This window comes from Cephus cinctus, unplaced genomic scaffold (assembly GCF_000341935.2).
Source record: "Cephus cinctus unplaced genomic scaffold, Ccin1 Ccin1_scaffold0577, whole genome shotgun sequence".
In the NCBI taxonomy this organism is placed as follows: Eukaryota; Metazoa; Arthropoda; class Insecta; order Hymenoptera; family Cephidae; genus Cephus; species Cephus cinctus.
This window is the reverse complement of record NW_014333226.1, coordinates 587,396-604,338: the sequence shown is the minus strand read 5'-3', so window position 1 is coordinate 604,338 and position 16,943 is coordinate 587,396. Positions and strand designations below refer to the sequence as shown.

The window sequence follows — 16,943 nt, the reverse complement described above, 5'->3', positions numbered from 1 at the left end:
TAGGATATAGTTAAACGTTCAAACTTCGGGGAATAGGTGGGTTAGTGGATAAATATTTCGCCTGAATAATTGAATAAAGCATTAAATGTTTGAAAAGGCTCTGTTAGATAAAGATAGCTTATGATATCTTTGAATGACCGATGGAAGATCGCTCCAGAAGCAAAAATTTGTTTTATGTCCAATTGAATCTGTGCACAACTTGGCATCACTCAATTCAAACACCCTGTGTTCCCGATATAAGGGATATTTTCACTAGTATGACAATGACGTCACTTCACGGTATACCATAAGACGTCTTTTTCACAGTACGGAAAGCTTATATTGGAACCACGATCTTGTATACAAGATCGTGATATTGGAACTAATCGGAACACAGCAATAAAACGACTCGAAACAATACGGGATCAATGCATTTAAATAGTTAATGAAAATGAAAATAAACTATAATTGGTAAGTATAATATTAAAGCAAATTGCTGATACAAAATCTTATTTTTATCAATGAATTTCTTAAATAAGAATGATTAATTGAGAATAAGATTTATAAACATGTTCCAAAATAAATTATAACTAATGATAGGGTTGAGAAAAACTCGAACATGGACTACATATCCTTCGTTTTATTCTTAGAAAACGCAATGCAAACATGTTTCTCAAAGGTGACAATGTTAATGAAGGAACACAATACTTTTTAAATTTAAGTAAGATTGAAGTAACTGTCTTGACAATACATAATGAAGAATATAGATGAAATAATTACAGAGTCTGAACTAAAAACAGTACCCCCACGAGTATAATACTTATATTAGTAAGAAGTAAGGTAGCCGAACTAGAACAAGTTTGCACATGCTGGAACAGTTCTTTGTAGGCAAGTACAGATTTAATGGTTGAAGAAGTACTCTCAAGTCCGCTGGTAGAATCCTTGAAAAGAAGATCTTTGGTTCCATTGAATGGACCATAGACATGGATTGGCCTGAGAACGTTAGTACGATAACCCAACCAGTCTTCGATCTGCAGTAATGCTAATGTAATATCAGTAAGCTTCACTCTTGCATCCTGTTCATCAGATTTCCGTCCAACCATCTATGAAACATTATAAGTAATCAAAATAATTACTATAGTGTCATATTTTGAACTAAAATCAGTAACTCCAAGAAAATTATATTACCTCACTGTCGATTGTTACTGAAAGGGCACACTGATCATCTACATTAAATCCTGTGTAAAGAGCTAAGCTACTATTTTTGCAGAGAACACGATAATGGCTGGCATTAATGAGTCCTTGTTCAATATACGCTAAAGTGAAAAAAATAACATTATCTTCAGTGATAATAAATCATTTTTAAGAGATAAAAACTTCTCTGGTTTTAGTAATTAGCAAATTTACCATTCAAATTCTTTGCTTCGATGAAAGCAATATCTCCAGCTGTACTTTTTAGACATTCCAAAGCACCTTTATCCCCATAATAGATATTACTACTATTCGCCGAGCATGTTGCATTATTATTTTCAAGAGGACAAAGTGAACATAATGTAGAACCAGCACTTGAAGTCAAAGAGCTATTCAAGTGATCTCTATCACGGAATCCAGGAGTACAAGCTCCTGATAAAAAATCTGCCACAATGGTAGCATAATCGCAGGATTCAGATAAAACTCCATTTGTACGTGCAGTGTTGATGAAGCTCAACCAAGCAATGCCTCCATATTCAGGGAAACAAGCAGTTCTCTTTGATAAAGCAGCAAAGCTAGACACATTGTAACTTGAGCCTTCTCGCACAACGGCAATAACCACACTATTGCGATCAGTTTCAGTTTCAGTATAGAGTACTGTCGTTAAGTTAAATACCCTGCAGCAATAGAAAAACATTATTATTATATATGCTTCTGTAAAATATGGCAGATATGGAAGTCATTTTTTACACTTACTGTCTTGCTAAGTGTCCGTAATTTGAGTCAATAGTAATGATATCAGCCTTATGATCAGCGATGTCATGGAAACAATGGAATGTAGAATTAGTTTGATCACATGAAATCTGTGGTTCTATGCCATGAGTTACCGCAGCCTTAGCAATCCAGTTACACTTGTTTGTCTCTAAGGTACTTATTGTACACCAACGAATGGTATTGCCACAAGAGGAAGTTGGGAAGCTCACTTCTCTTCCTTTTCTAAGATATGTTTCAAAAGAAGTGTATTCAGTGAAAAAATTGGGAACGGCATCTTGTTGGATAATACTCCTTAATGCCGTGGTCCAATCTTCTGCACTTCGTGTTGGTTTCAACCAATTTTTCAATCCTTCAAGTAAGGACGATGCTCGATCACTGTAACAAAAGATAATTGTAATTTATCTAAACAACAATATTTGCGATATTACATACTCTCTAACAGCAATAGCACTCCAAGGCTGCTTGACCCAAGCACACGGGTTTGATGTCGTCAAAGGCTGAACAGTCCCATTAGGACATAAAAATTGGTATGAACTGGCAGTCATGTTCGCTATAATCGCTGCCGGAGAATCCAACTAGAATTTATTTTCATATGTATAAATATTATTTTCCTTATTATTTATATTTTCTCATTCTATGCATGTTAAGCGTCTTATACCGCAAAGTACTGTCGAACATAGTTCAAGGCAACATAAGCAACTTTTCCGCGTCCTGAAGTCAAACAATCCAATGCTCCAGTGTGTCCATGGTTATCCATATTTCTATACGTACATGATGAAGAGGTGTCACAGAGAGAACACAAGTCAGGATATTTATTCTCTAAAAATGTAATATTCGATTATAGACATATATTAAAAATTTTCAATTTATCAAAAGAAATGGAAGTACTGCTTACTCAATTCTGTAGTATATGCATTATCGGACACCCATTCCCCAGGTCGACACGCTTTGCCAAAGAAATTTTGTAGATTCATCGCTTCATTCTCAGCAGTTGTCATGCTATCACGGCAAGTAGATCCATAGACTTTTTTCTCAAAATATTTCAGGATATAATTATTCCACATTTGAGCCTTGCTGAAACCGGGATGACACAAACCACCATTCTGGAGACCATTGAAGTTTCCTTCAACGGAATTGTAAGTCGTTGGTACAACAGCAACCGATTGGAATTCAAACTCCTCTATATAAAGAAAAAAGAAGTACGATTACCCTTTAAAATATAAAATATTTTGAAAAACTCACCGATTATTTTGTCTTTGTGCCTTAATTGTGAGATCAGTTGGAGTCCCGTGGGATAAAATTGATGTGCAAGAAGAAGCTCTTCGGCAGTAAAGACACCGAAATCTGCATCTCCTCTACTCAGCTTTATAGCGCAATCAGCGCTATCCTCTACTCGAAGACAAGATACCTGACTTTCTCCACGTTGTAGCGAATAGCAGGTATTATCACTAATAGATTGCGGTGCACAAAGTCGGTCTGACAGTTGAAAAAATTCATGCCATGAAAAAATAACAATTAGTTTTATTATTTAAATCATTATGCTAGTTTGATTTATTTATTGAATTATAAAAAATAACTAATGTCTTCATGTATTTTTTAGACATTGAATAAGGCATTAATATTTAAATAAACTACATAAATATATAGTTTAACAATAACTGGGGCGTTGCCTTGACAGCGAGGATAAGCTTCTTTAAGTACTATCTCTTTTAATCCCTTCACTGGCATCGATGCAATAGTGCGCACATCGTTTAACTTTTTACCAGCCAATAATATTATAAGGGAACTCGGTACTACGAAGTTTTTCGAGTCGCAGAATATGAATTTGAGGTAAAAATAACAAAATTCAAAATAGTTGATCCAACTATGCGACCTCAAATTTTGAAAATTTCAAAAAATTCGTGGATTCCCATGAAATTGGATATTAGGAAAAAATATATGGAAAAATCTATAAAAACTTATAAAGGTACTTTTAAAAAATGTGAAAATTATTAAAAATAAAAAAGGTAGAGAACGGAGTGTAAAACCCTACCGTCGCAGCCTCCCTGTGGCACATTCTGGGTATGTGAATATGAATTCACTAGCTAATACCGGAGGAGAGAAAGAGCACACGAGTAACTCTCACAAAAAGCGTTCTTAAGAGTTTAAATGAACCATTTTGAATTTTGTATTTCTAACCCCAAATTCGTATTCAGCGACCCAAAAAAATCCTAGCACCGAATTTCATGACTTGCCAATTTTGATAATAGTTAAATCAGACTCTAGAAATAACGGCCAGTCATTAGAAAAACATACAAGTTCAATGATGTCACGATTTCCATCAATTGATAAATATTTAATTGTCGCGGTTTGTCCTATGACGTTGACGTTTTATTGCAGCTGATAAGTAATCACGTCGTCATAAAAGACGTTTAACAAGCATTATGCAAAATAAGCTTAATATATACAATAATATACGACCAAGACGATAAGACCAGGTTGAACCTGAATTTAATAATGTCGAATATTTTATCAACATCCAATGCAATTTTACATTTTTTATAATTTTAGTCTTGATTATAATTTAAAAATAGATAACACTTTTATCTTATAAAGATAAAAGAAGATTAATTATACCCAGTAAACCTGTGATTTCGCTGGGATATCTGATATGTCAGAAAAAGTTACACTTTATCAAGTCCTAATATATGTACGAATTAATTTAATTTATAGCAATTTTGCAACGTCGAAAGAACGTTTGAAATTTGCTCACGTTTTAAAATTACACAAAATATATTATAAACATTAATCAAATATATGCGGCACGAAATCAGCATATCTGGAATAGTCGACCGCAGGAGAATCCCAGAGGACACGGACTTTCACAAGGATGTTCAAAGAACATTCGCCAGGCTTCTATACTTCCACTTCGGAGGTCTATGCTACTTTCATGTTATTTTTTTGCGGACATTCGACCCAAAGGAACTCCGTTGGACATTTTTTGAACCTGCACATCTTCGTTATAAGAAGATAGTCATAAAGGAAGGAAAGAAAGCAAGGTTTTTGGAACATCGCGGTGAAAGTCCGCGATTTCTCTGCGATCGACTTGCGTTTGTTGGATAGTATATTACATTCCTTCACGATCTTTGGTTTCGAGATAAGATTTCATATAACTGATTAATATAATCACGCAAGCAAAAGTATGACCGAACAATTGTCTTTTCACAATTTAGTGTATTAGCCATTTGATTTTACAATGATAAACTATATTTTCATTAGTACAAAGTAACGTAGTTTACATTTCATTCTATCGCTATAGAAAAATTCCACAATATAATATGAATAATAAAGAATAGATTTCACAACATTTGTTACCATAAATAATAGTATAGCACATTACTCCTATCCGACATAGCAGAAATGTTCAATGAACGTTCCTAGGACGTCCCTAGGACTGCTAAGAGGAACATCCAATAGATGTCCTGCAGTTGTTCATAGAATATTTATGCTGTGTGGGATACAAAAATTCAAAAACTTAAAAAAAACACACTTCTAAATGGCATTATTTTATCTTCGAAATATTTAATCTTCGTTATTCAAAGGTGAATATTTTTAAATTACCTATTCACTGCCTTACCCGAACGCGTAATTGATCCTATCGGAATAATATTTCAGGTAATATAATAAATTGCAAAATACATTTTTAAGACTTCAACAAACAATTAAACTAACACTTACGAGCGGTACCTTTTTATTAAATTCCAAAAAGAGATACTCACATCGCTCTTGTGCACTCACACTTGCCACAAAGAAAAACAAGAAAATCATATTCCTCATTTTCTATCCACAGCCTGAGATCGACCTAGTAGTTCCCTGAGTATTCGAGCAAACGACTGAAGGAAATGTATTTTTCGATATATAGATTGATTTGAAACTAGGCGTGCCGCTCAACTCTTTGCTTCAGATAATGTGATGATAACGCGCGCGCTCACACCCTGAGCATACACAGGACACATCAGATTACCTACCTACGTATGGACAGATAAAGCCATACGCTATACGATACTCGGTATCCACTTTCCGGATCCTCGTCATTCCATTTACGTAGCCGCATGAAAAATCACACTTGAGATCAATGAACAGTCTTTTCCTCGAACATAAACATTTGTCTGCGGCATGATGAGTAATACAAGGAAGTTTATAAAGTTAATACAAGTAGATGTGATAAAATCATAAGGCAATGGAAAATCGATGGAATCAGTAATATGTCAATGTATTCATAAATAGCTCTTATAGAAAATAATTATTGGAATATAATAGTGTTTAGTATCAAAGGGATTAGCAATGATGTTACTGGAATTCAATAATACAGTAAATATAATTTATCGAAAATATATTTTACGTAAACGTTGTTATTGATTATTTCTAAACATTATATTTAACTTGATCTGCACCACACTAAAGTTTAATTAAAAAAAAATGAGTACTATTCATACCACTGATCACTACTGAATAGCATAAACAGTAGTCAAAGGAGTACTCACAGGAGTGCTCGCGTCAGAACTAATAATGTAGTTATTTTCCGTAAGAGGATCTATACACGTATAGGGTTAATCGCGACAAATGCACCACCTGAAGGTAGTTATACCATAGAAATTAAATGGACAGACTACCTTTAGGTGCTAAAACTCTAATTTTCTTTACTCTTTGACTAATTTTAATTCTAAACTAAAGAATATCTAATAAAGTAGCTGGGAACGCACCTGGTTTAATCGATAATCATTGTAAAAAAAAGTATTTTGCTCAATGATTTTCATATTATTTGTTACTATTTTGTTTATAGGTTTTTTCGCGTAGTATTAAATTATTTAACAAGTACATCACGTTACGACATATGTATATGTCGCAAATTTGTATATTTATCAAATTTAACTATTTTACCGACGCCACATTTATTTTGCCGTTTGAATAAAAAATTTGAACTTTTGATTCGAAATCAACGACTCAAAAAAAAAACGGTAATAAGTTTTATATAGTGACAGTAGTAATTATCAAATTCTTTAAAATGCACATGTGTGTCATTACCACTTCTGGTACTATTTTTCTGTGCATATACAGTAACGTCCAATTGAAGTGCAGCATTTGAATTTTTGACTATTTCTGTGAAATTATGACCGATTTCGAAAAACCAAAGATATATTATTTACGAAATTTCCTTCCCGTTTGAATGGTAATGGTTTTATCCCGATCGGAGGACTACTACCCTACCACGCGCGCCAAGCAATTGTCCCCCGAGCGCCTCGAGCGGAACTCGCAATATTTAGGCATTTTTTCAAATGAAAAATTTAACCCCTTAGCAAACTCATTTTTGGACGTTTAAAAGCGCATTTTAATCCTTGAAATCTCAGCTACAACGTGGAATAAATATGAAACTTCTCTTTCATCGCATTCCTAATGAAAAATGGCGGCGAAGCTTCCGGCGCGCTTGCGATGTCTCGAGATCTCCATCACGGGATCATCTCCGAGAATAATAATTTCGTGAGAATCTGCAGTATCAGTAAAGATGATATCACGCAGAAACTGGACCAGATTAGCCGGCACGTTCGGAAGTTATGGCCAATTAAGTGTTTTCACTTCAAGGGGGTGTAGCTCCCCCTAGAGTGATGCTACAGGGATTCAATGGGAGTGTTTTTTGACTGCCGAAAGATGTTCTTATTCGTGTCATAATTATAAATATGAATTTCCTTCCAGAACTGCTAGTTCACGCACTTTTCAAAAAGTCCCAAAATGCACTATTTCACTCCAACCCCTGAAGGAAATGGTAAAACTTTCTATTCTATTCTAATTCTATTCTAATTCGTTTCTATTCTAAAAACGGAAAAAACTTTTAAAATTCGGACTCTAGAAAGCGGACTACTGCTGAGTCCTGGTTTAACTATTTCAAGACAGGTCGAATATTCTTACAAGCGACCATCTCTTCTACATGCTATGATTCCTATACAGATCAATGGAACTTTTGGTATTTGGAAATGATACTACCAACATCTAAGCCGTTCGGTTATTTTTTGTATCCGAACGGGATAAAACCTTTATCGTTCAAACGGTAAGGAAATTTCCTAAACAATGTATCTTTGGTTTTTCGAAATCGGTCATAATTTCACAGAAATATACAAAAATTCAAGTGTTGCACTTCAATTGGACGTTACTGTATGTATACGTTATTACCGTTGAACACGTTAAGTATATTTAAATGATAATTTCAGTAGTACAAAAGATATCACTAATTCGAGATAACGCTAAGTTTTATACTTAACATAATGAATGACATTTTCAGTAAAATTACATTATCATGAGAATACTGTGATAATTACCTATTCCCTACAGAATTCTCAACGGATGATGCAATGAATAATTCTACTCCATTATGATTTCCGTATATAAATGCACATCTTATATTCATAATGTAGTACATAGAAAGATGTATACACTTCTAATTTTTTTCTACACAACTTTAGGTATCCATTTTTATTTCTCTATCAAAATTCGTATCACCTACAAAGTCACGATTCGTTCCTGGTAAAAAGTCGATATCATATCAAATTTCTATAAGCTCCAAGAATCAAATATTGCACAAGCACACTCAAACACTCAATATCACGAGTCATAACGTATAGATTCAAAAGACCTTAGACACGTAGGACCACGTAACGTTCTTACTTCGAGTCTCTTATCTAATCCTACACCAAAAAATTTACCAGCAGATGGACGGATTCCGCAACTGCGTCAATATTTGCTGATAACCAATGACATTCGACATTGACAATATTACAAGAAATGTATAATTTTCCTTGACTCGCCACAGGCTACGAGAACGTCTCAGTATATGGAGAAATTGCAAAACCTGAAGTACAGCACTTCATTTGCGTCGATGGATCCAGAATATCACTTAGCGACGTATGCAATGGAAAACCGGAATGCCCAGATTCTTCGGACGAACTTAGAAAGCTGTGCCAGCACGTTGTGTAAGAGACAAAGATTAGTATTTTCTTTTAAATTTACCAAAGTCAAAGTATCTTTTCAGGTGTCCAACTTCTATGTATCGCTGTGCCTACGGTGCTTGCGTTTCCCGAGATTCCAGGTGCGATGGTCTTCAGGATTGTACTGATGGCAGCGACGAGCTCCATTGCCAAGTAACTGAAATTTGCTCGGATCGTGAATTTCAGTGTGTCAATTCTACCGAGTGCATTAGTCTGTCAAAAATCTGCAATGGTAAGATGATTGCATCGCAAGTATCCTGACACTAACTTCACTTATTCATTGACCCGATTTAACAACAGGATATCCAGACTGTTTGGATAGTAGCGATGAAAGCAGTATACTGTGTAACGAATATCCTTGTCCTATGCACACGTATCATTGCCTCTATGGAGGATGCGTACACCAGGAAGTAATATGTGATGGTATCAAGGATTGCATTGATGGCTCGGATGAGAATGATGCAGTGTGTGCAGCAATCAACTGTGTGGGAGATGAGTGTCAAAATTATAAATGCAGGTTAGAATAATAGACAATCACATATACTTAATAGGTCTGTTCTCGTTACCTAGGCTATCTGCATTTTTCAAAAAGTGCAATTTCTTATTGGATAATATTTCTAAGTAACCAATGAGAATCTACACTTTTTTAAAAGTGCAGACAGTGTAGGTAACGAGAACAGACCTATTGATTGAAATCAAAATTTGGTAAAAAATTATTTTAAATTACAGAGACGGAGAATTCAGCTGTGACAGCCAAGGACAGTGTTTACCAGAAAGTAAAGTTTGCGATGGAGTCCATCAGTGTAGAGACGGTTCTGATGAGAATTCGAAAATGTGCAAGTCGCGGGAGTAAGTACAAATTTTGTTTATTTTTTTCTCTACAATTATATTAATTAAAATGTACACAAGTTGTCCGCAGGATTGGTTCAGATGTGCGTACGGTGGATGCATTTCGAAGAATCTTACGTGCAATCTACAGCCCAACTGTTATGACTGGAGCGACGAAGAGGAGACAATCTGCGGCGTGTCTTTACCAGAGGGAGCTTGTCGTTTACCTCCAGCCCAACCAGGAACACATTATACCGTTGTAAATTGTCCCGAGTGTCGACCTGGTGACGTTGTGGCAGAACTGACACGATTGGACTATACGTGTGACGTGGAGGGTTCGTTGGAAGGTTCTAGTAGCATTTATTGTCAAGATAATACGTGGCTTCCATCCGTCCCTACTTGTCCCACAGGTATAATATTTTTTAGAATATTTTTGTGATCTAGATCTAATTATATCTTTATCGCAAGGTACCGACACGATAACGTGTCCCCCGGTGGAATCGGGGGGTGTAATTAAACGCTGTGAAGCAAAGTGGGGACCTCATCAAGGTTGGATCTCGTGTGAGTCACCGGTTCCAGTTGGTACGCAAGTCACTTTAGAATGTCCAGCTTATTACGAACGCGTGAAGGGCGTTACTAGGGTCACGTGTCTTCACGATGGTACCTGGAGCCAGTTGCCATTGAGCTGTAATCCAATTTGCGGAAGAAGAGAATCTTCAGGTTTCAGTTGTAATTGAGATAAAGTATGACTAAATTATTTTCTCTCTAATAGTTAATATTATTTTAGTTGCTGCGTTGATAGTCAAAGGCTGGGAAGTAGTACCTGATGAATCTTTACCATGGCATGCTACATTATTTTCTCACGATGATGGGAAATGGGACTTCTTCTGCGGCGGTACTCTGATAGCAGAGCGCGTTGTACTTACTGCTGGTCATTGCGTATGGAAGACGTCAGTGGATACCATTAAAGTAGCTTTAGCTGCTTATTCGAGTAATTTCAGTAATCTAGGAGGAGATGCTCAAATTCTGAACGTGGAAAGGATTGAGGTACAGGATTCGTATCAGGATCACGAAGGAAATTATGGCTCGGACTTAGCGCTATTGATTCTCAATAAACCACCTGTTATCAACTCCGTTATTAGTCCGGCCTGTATAGACTGGATAAACACGCAGGATGTATCTCAGAGAATTGGTGACATTGGATTAGTTACTGGTAATAAATTATATTTATACTTATTTGATAACAGCATTAATAAAAAGTACTATTAACGCAGGCATGGGAGTTACGGAGAACGACACGTATAGTTCCATTTTGAGAGTAACGACAGTTCAATTAGTCTCCGATGAGATGTGTCGTGAGAAGCAAAAAAGAGATTTTCGAAAATACTTGACCTACACTTCCTTTTGTGCTGGTTGGGGCAATGGAACTAGTGTTTGTAATGGAGACAGTGGAGGTGGTTTAGTTTTGCAAAAGCCAAATTCAACATTTTGGGAAGTTCATGGTGTAGTGTCTATCAGTCCTCGTCGACCTGGAACAAGTTTTTGTGATCCGATGTTTTATACAGTTTTTACAAAGGTAACGCCAATTTTTATATCGCACGGGAAACTTTGACAATTGAATAATACACAATGATATTGTACAATTACAGGTTTCAGTATACCGTACGTGGATCAAGCAAATCTTAAACACAGTTGCAATCGTTGGACCACCCGATATGAAGCTGAAACCAAATACGGATATCGTGAACATGGATTCAGTAGTTTGATTGATATTAATAAATAAGTTCAAACTAAACAGATCGTCTCTTATTTATTTAATATCAACAAATAAAACACTTATTGCGTAATATCTATACAATTTTATTACTTTCTTGCAAAAAGACCTTGAAGAGTTTATTAATGTCTAATAATGTCAGTAATTCACACTAGTTCGACAAAATCAGGACACAGGAAGAGCACTGACTTGGGTGTAAAAAACCAGATATCTCTGTTTTATATTTGTTAAAAATTTTCATAGGTTAAGTGTCTCTTTGTATTAAAGGGGTTATCGCGAGATAATGAAGGCGTAAGAAGTTCAGTGATAATTGTACAAGAAGGCTCGGACGTTCAAAATGTTCCAGAATCCATCGAAATTCTAGAATTCACGGGTCACGATAATATTAGCATAACACCAAGTTACATGGAGTTCAGAGATGCCAGTGAAGGAACCACATATCGCCAATTAATGATTATTCAAAATACAGGCAACAAGCCAGCTCTTATTAGAATCTGCGCACCAAATTCTATAGTGAGTTTACCTTTATTCTCCACCGTTGCCATAATCCCGAGCCCCATAAACTCCTTTTGCAGGCTTTTAAAATTCGGACTCTAGAAAGCGGAGTACTGCTGAGTCCTGGTTTAACTATTTCAAGACAGGTCGAATATTCTTACAAGCGACCATCTCTTCTACATGCTATGATTCCTATACAGATCAATGGAACTTTTGTAGATTATCATGTAGTCTGCAGCTTAGCTACTGAATGCATTTCCATGCAGCCATCGTGTATTGATTTTGGAATAGTGGATATTGGTTGCTCGTCCGGTGTAAAGATACTGACTATTATGAACAATGGTGGTAAAAGTACCAGGTGATACTACCGACATACCAAAGCCATGAAAACAGGACTACTTGAGTATTTATAAATTTTATAGATTTTCAGTCGATTTGGGTAAAAATGATTTAGAGATTAACGTCAAACCGACGCGCGGAGTAGTAAGATTATACAGCCATATAGAACTACGGGTGGAACTGATTGGGACTAAGGAAGGAACATTTTATAGTGAATTTTGGTGAGAAAGTTATTTTATTCGTTAATAATACATATATACATCAATTTCTCTTTACAGGATCAAATCGACTCCAAATGTACGCATTCCGATAAGAGTCAATATCATAATTCCTCGGCTAGTCGTATATCATTTGAATATGACTGGAGACTTCACTTTGATTGACTTTTCTCCGACTTTCATGAACACGGAAAACTATAATACATTAGTACTGCGAAATCTGTCCTCCCAAATAACGAGCTTCGTCGTTCTAGGCGAGGTGGACAATGAATTGTTTTCAATTAAGGTGATCTGCAGATCTATTTCTTGTTCTGTATATTACAGATATTTCATATCTACTTTAAATAATTGTCCTCAAAAGACTATCAGTGCCAAGACTCAACCGGCCTATCGAGCCTTCAAAATTTATCCGACGGAAGGACGTATGCAGCCCTTCGAAGGAATAGTCTTCAGAATAGTGTAAGACCTTGTATATCGATAATTAATTTAAAAAAAAAAAGTATATACTCGCTACCCCAATTCTATTAATTTAGTTTCTCCCCAACGCCTAAGTTAATGCATCAGACTCGGCATTTAAAAACCACCGAGTGTCAAGATTTCATGGTCTTCATTCGTATTCTAAGAGTACATTGTACCGAGGTAGCAGACGTGATAAGTGCGTATAACGAATTGACATTAAAAAATCAACTTTTATATAAATTTTCATGAAATTTCTCTTATTGCATTGTATTAACAGAGGCTGATGCAGAAAAGGATTCAAACGTCGAAGAATCGTTTCAAAACATTTATATGCGTATGTATATCGCAGCTCTGCTGTATACAGTATACAAATTTATTTACATTTTTAGCACATCCATCGTCCTCGGTGCGCAGCACTATTTCTTTAAAGAAGACACCTTCTCAGTCTTCTTTTCAAGAAACAGTGAGGCTGTGTCTCTATGGCGAAGTCGAAAAACCGCGATTAACATTTACACCCGATGAACTTCACTTGGAAACATTAACCATTGGAGAAATTGCCGATCGTGTCATTTGTATACGAAATTCATCGATACACTTACCTATATTGTATCGCTTCGTCAATCAGCATAGCGTCCATTGTACGCCAAAGAGCAGTAGTATAAGACCGACCAAATCCATAGAAGTTCGAATCACGATTCAGGGAAAATTCAATAGTAAAGATATATTGATATAATATAAATACCTTATATCATGATATACTTATTTAATTTCTCTTTTTTTTTATCGCAGCCACCTCGCCGCTGACTTTATCATTTGAATTAATGGGGGAAACAAAAAATGGATCCGGAGGTAAAATCAAAAAGTATGTGACAATTGATACATCGACTGTGCCGTGTTTTGTACACCATATCAACATTCCTAAGATGAAGTCAAAAACAAAATATACTATGGGTAAATTGGATGCAAAATTTTATAAGACAAGATATGAGGACGTTATTGGATTAACAGAATATTTTACAATATTGCTTTAGGTTTATTATCGTTGAAAACGAACAAAGCCGTATCCTCTGTTCAAGCTAATTCTAATAAATTGTTAGATGGTAAAAGTGCGAATCAAGTATCCGGCGGAACATCTGCTCGTTTGAACGATACTCAGAAATCCCTGAAACCATATAAAAAGTCATCGACGGTATCTTCCGAAGAATTGAAATACCTGCCAGGTGAAAATCTCGCGGAAACTTATTCTCCCGAGGAAATGGCACGTAAGATAAAAGAAAGAGATTACTGGGCTAAGTACCTGCGCACCGTTCAAACACAAAAAAAATCAATTTTGAGAAAAAACATGCTAGAAACGTACAGCTACGATGACTTGATTTGTGGTGTTGTTGGAATTCCAAGGTATCGAATAGAATCGGTAGCTCAGAAAATATCAAAGGCAGAAAATGAAAAATTGATAGCTAAAGCCAAGAATGAGATTCTGGTGCCCTTATCTCCAATTCAAATATATAACGTGAAGGTATCACCAACGATATTCTCATATGGGCAGGTATGCATTGTCATTTTTAAATATAAGTAATATTTTTTTTTTTTTCTATTCACAACGATCAACTATTTTTTCTCTATTTAGGTAGCACCGAAGAGTATGAACTATCGTGAACTGACGATAGAAAATAGAAATCAATTTCCAATTATGGTCCGTCTGACTTGTGCCAATAAATGTATTCGTTTCCCAAACGGAAGCAGGATGATTCTGCGTCCGGGATCTCTTGAGAAAAATTTGATCGAGTATCGAGCACAGGAAGTTGGAAAATTTAACACATACATTGGCTACGCAATAAACGACAATCATTTCTATCAGCTGGCAATTACAGCGGATGTAGTTTACAAATACTTGACTTTAGGAACGCGCGAGATTGTCTTTGGCCAGGGCTATCTACCAGAAGAAACATACCAACCCACTGTGAGTTTCGTGCAAATCAGAAATAAATTGGATGCCAGAACAACGTTTAGGTAAATCATCCGAAGAAAAATTGAATGAACAATGGTCACATGGAACAAAGTCACTGTGGTTCAACTTGTTAAAAATGTCTAGATGGCAAGTTCCTGCAGCAGCCAGTTTTTCGGTGGAACCGTCTTTTGGTACAGTTCGTGGGAACCGTAGTTTACTCGTCGGTGTAAATTACGAACCGAACGCTGCTAAGTCGCATCAGGCCGAAGTGACAATGAGCAGCGAGGGTGGAAATTATTCGTCCCTAAAATTGGATACCATTTTGTCATCTCCCAATGTTGCCTTCATAAACGATACTTTGAATTTCGGCAAAATACCTTTGAACATAACGACTACAGGTATCGGTGTGCTTCACAACGCAGAATTCACTGAAGTTATGTACGAAGTGAATGTTCTGTCTCTAATTTATGGATGTGAAGTTTATCCCGATCATGGAACAATTCCACCACGTGGAATTGCCACTTTGGAAGTGCGTGCTTGGCATACTATATAATTGTCACGCTTAATAAGACCTGTTACTTTAAATTCTTTAGGTTCGATTGAAGTTGGATGCTTGCTTACGATTTTCAGTAAACGTCCACGTGATGGTACAAAAGTGCCTCAAGTTGCAATTAAAGTTAAATGGTGAAGTAAACTTTCCAATGCTAAAGTTCTCACCGGAAGTCATTGAAATGGGCCGCGTCAGTGCTGATGCTTTTCAGATACATCTTATAACTGTTGCGAATGTTGGAACAGCAACTGCAAAGATACAATTTCTCGTAACCGAGTATCCTGAATTTTGTGTAGCTCTATCACCTACAGTCAATGATCCAGGAATAGGTATGTTGAATTTTTGTAAAATTTTTTAATTTACAAAAATGCTAATTAACATTATTTTTAGGTTCAAAGTCCATAACGATTGCACCTTCTGACACGGTTGAATTTTACTTGCGTTTCGTTCCCATTGATTTGGCTAGCTATGCTTTCTATTTGCCAATAATGATAAACGAATTGCTGGGACCCATACTCATGGAAAATCAGAGAATGTACACACCTTATGACTTCCTGAAACCACGTGAGGAACATTACAGTAATATTTCTGGAATCGACTTGATAAGCTTTCCTCGGACACTACCAACAATATACATTGATTGTACTGTTGCCGGACACGTTATATCCTTCAGCAAGCTTGTGTTCCATTTTAATGTCACTACCAATCAGGTTTGTGTTATACAAGATTATTACTAAGATTTATCTAATCTTTCTCAAAATAAAATGATCATTTGACGATAACCATAAAGGATGAGTTGTGCGTATTTAACAATACTGACCGAGAAACATCATTCATCATACGAATTGATGATTTTCACACGATGAATTGTCCGTTTACTATAAAATGGATCAATGGCGTAGAATCAACTATGACCGACCTATGTATCATTTGCAAATTACAACCTGCCGAAAAGACCATCTTTAAAATAGAATTTGTACCAAGTCAGCGTGGTCGATTTAGTCTAGAAGCTCCAATATTTGTCAAAGGAGAATTGGAAGGGAACATGTTCAATTGCCTTCAACTGTACGGTGATAACCCGATATCCAGCATCGATTCTGATACATGTGAAATTTACTTCTTCCCAATTCCTTTGAAAAACGAAGCAGAGGAAAAGATAACCCTCACGTTCTCGCACTACAAGAGTACCGTAAATGTCGTAGCCAGTATATTGGCACCTATAAAATGTAGTGGAATAATGAAAGAAAATACCCTTAAGATATTATTTCCCAATGGCAACACCATATCTGGCACACGCAGGTGATTTAAGTAGAGATCAAAATATTGTGTAATCTCATTCTAACTTAAAAAAAAAAAAAAAAAAAAAAAGTTT

General features: G+C 36.0%; 6 protein-coding genes across 10 annotated transcripts in view; 4 read left to right on the top strand and 2 right to left on the bottom strand.

Annotated features, from left to right (window-relative positions):
- Positions 1 to 599: 599 nt before the first annotated feature.
- LOC107268661 (transferrin) lies at positions 600 to 5,943 on the bottom strand. Its single transcript, XM_015741658.2, has 9 exons — positions 5,703 to 5,943; positions 3,187 to 3,420; positions 2,840 to 3,124; positions 2,603 to 2,763; positions 2,377 to 2,519; positions 1,927 to 2,319; positions 1,387 to 1,847; positions 1,168 to 1,295; positions 600 to 1,082 (listed from the first exon to the last, which is right to left on the bottom strand). Exons 1-9 carry the CDS (start codon positions 5,758 to 5,760, stop codon positions 756 to 758), a joined length of 2,190 nt encoding a protein of 729 aa, XP_015597144.1. The 5' UTR covers positions 5,761 to 5,943; the 3' UTR covers positions 600 to 755.
- Positions 5,944 to 8,374: 2,431 nt separating this feature from the next.
- LOC107268660 (modular serine protease) lies at positions 8,375 to 11,641 on the top strand. Of its 4 annotated transcripts, none has more exons than XM_015741657.2 (10): positions 8,375 to 8,438; positions 8,786 to 8,945; positions 9,005 to 9,192; positions 9,261 to 9,477; positions 9,690 to 9,809; positions 9,870 to 10,198; positions 10,257 to 10,508; positions 10,576 to 11,001; positions 11,063 to 11,364; positions 11,438 to 11,641. In XM_015741657.2, exons 1-10 carry the CDS (start codon positions 8,402 to 8,404, stop codon positions 11,552 to 11,554), a joined length of 2,148 nt encoding a protein of 715 aa, XP_015597143.1. In that variant the 5' UTR covers positions 8,375 to 8,401; the 3' UTR covers positions 11,555 to 11,641. The 4 variants fall into 4 exon arrangements, with proteins under 4 accessions (XP_015597143.1, XP_024941719.1, XP_024941720.1 ...); XM_025085951.1 differs by having other exon boundaries at positions 10,561 to 11,001; XM_025085952.1 differs by having other exon boundaries at positions 10,257 to 10,517.
- LOC107268643 lies at positions 11,634 to 13,353 on the top strand. Of its 2 annotated transcripts, XM_025085954.1 has the most exons (7): positions 11,634 to 11,757; positions 11,830 to 12,075; positions 12,138 to 12,415; positions 12,480 to 12,617; positions 12,675 to 12,900; positions 12,976 to 13,073; positions 13,148 to 13,353. In XM_025085954.1, exons 1-7 carry the CDS (start codon positions 11,698 to 11,700, stop codon positions 13,320 to 13,322), a joined length of 1,221 nt encoding a protein of 406 aa, XP_024941722.1. In that variant the 5' UTR covers positions 11,634 to 11,697; the 3' UTR covers positions 13,323 to 13,353. The 2 variants fall into 2 exon arrangements, with proteins under 2 accessions (XP_024941722.1, XP_024941721.1); XM_025085953.1 differs by having other exon boundaries at positions 12,675 to 13,073.
- A 14-nt stretch (positions 13,354 to 13,367) lies between these two features.
- LOC107268659 overlaps positions 13,368 to 16,943 on the top strand; it is an 8,051-nt gene continuing 4,475 nt past the window's right edge. The window contains exons 1-8 of the mRNA XM_025085949.1: positions 13,368 to 13,407; positions 13,463 to 13,786; positions 13,863 to 14,024; positions 14,105 to 14,619; positions 14,701 to 15,083; positions 15,166 to 15,550; positions 15,615 to 15,900; positions 15,962 to 16,281. Of these exons, the coding sequence (XP_024941717.1) occupies positions 13,404 to 13,407; positions 13,463 to 13,786; positions 13,863 to 14,024; positions 14,105 to 14,619; positions 14,701 to 15,083; positions 15,166 to 15,550; positions 15,615 to 15,900; positions 15,962 to 16,281 (2,379 nt within the window). The 5' untranslated portion in view covers positions 13,368 to 13,403. The remainder of the gene's footprint in view (positions 13,408 to 13,462; positions 13,787 to 13,862; positions 14,025 to 14,104; positions 14,620 to 14,700; positions 15,084 to 15,165; positions 15,551 to 15,614; positions 15,901 to 15,961; positions 16,282 to 16,943) is intronic.
- LOC107268658 (serine/arginine repetitive matrix protein 2) overlaps positions 15,737 to 16,943 on the bottom strand; it is a 15,744-nt gene continuing 14,537 nt past the window's right edge. Inside the window, exon 16 of the mRNA XM_015741652.2 lies at positions 15,737 to 15,819. Within this exon, the coding sequence (XP_015597138.1) occupies positions 15,790 to 15,819 (30 nt within the window). The 3' untranslated portion in view covers positions 15,737 to 15,789. The remainder of the gene's footprint in view (positions 15,820 to 16,943) is intronic.
- Positions 16,311 to 16,927, top strand: LOC107268664. Its single transcript, XM_025085958.1, has one exon. It carries the CDS (start codon positions 16,434 to 16,436, stop codon positions 16,872 to 16,874), a length of 441 nt encoding a protein of 146 aa, XP_024941726.1. The 5' UTR covers positions 16,311 to 16,433; the 3' UTR covers positions 16,875 to 16,927.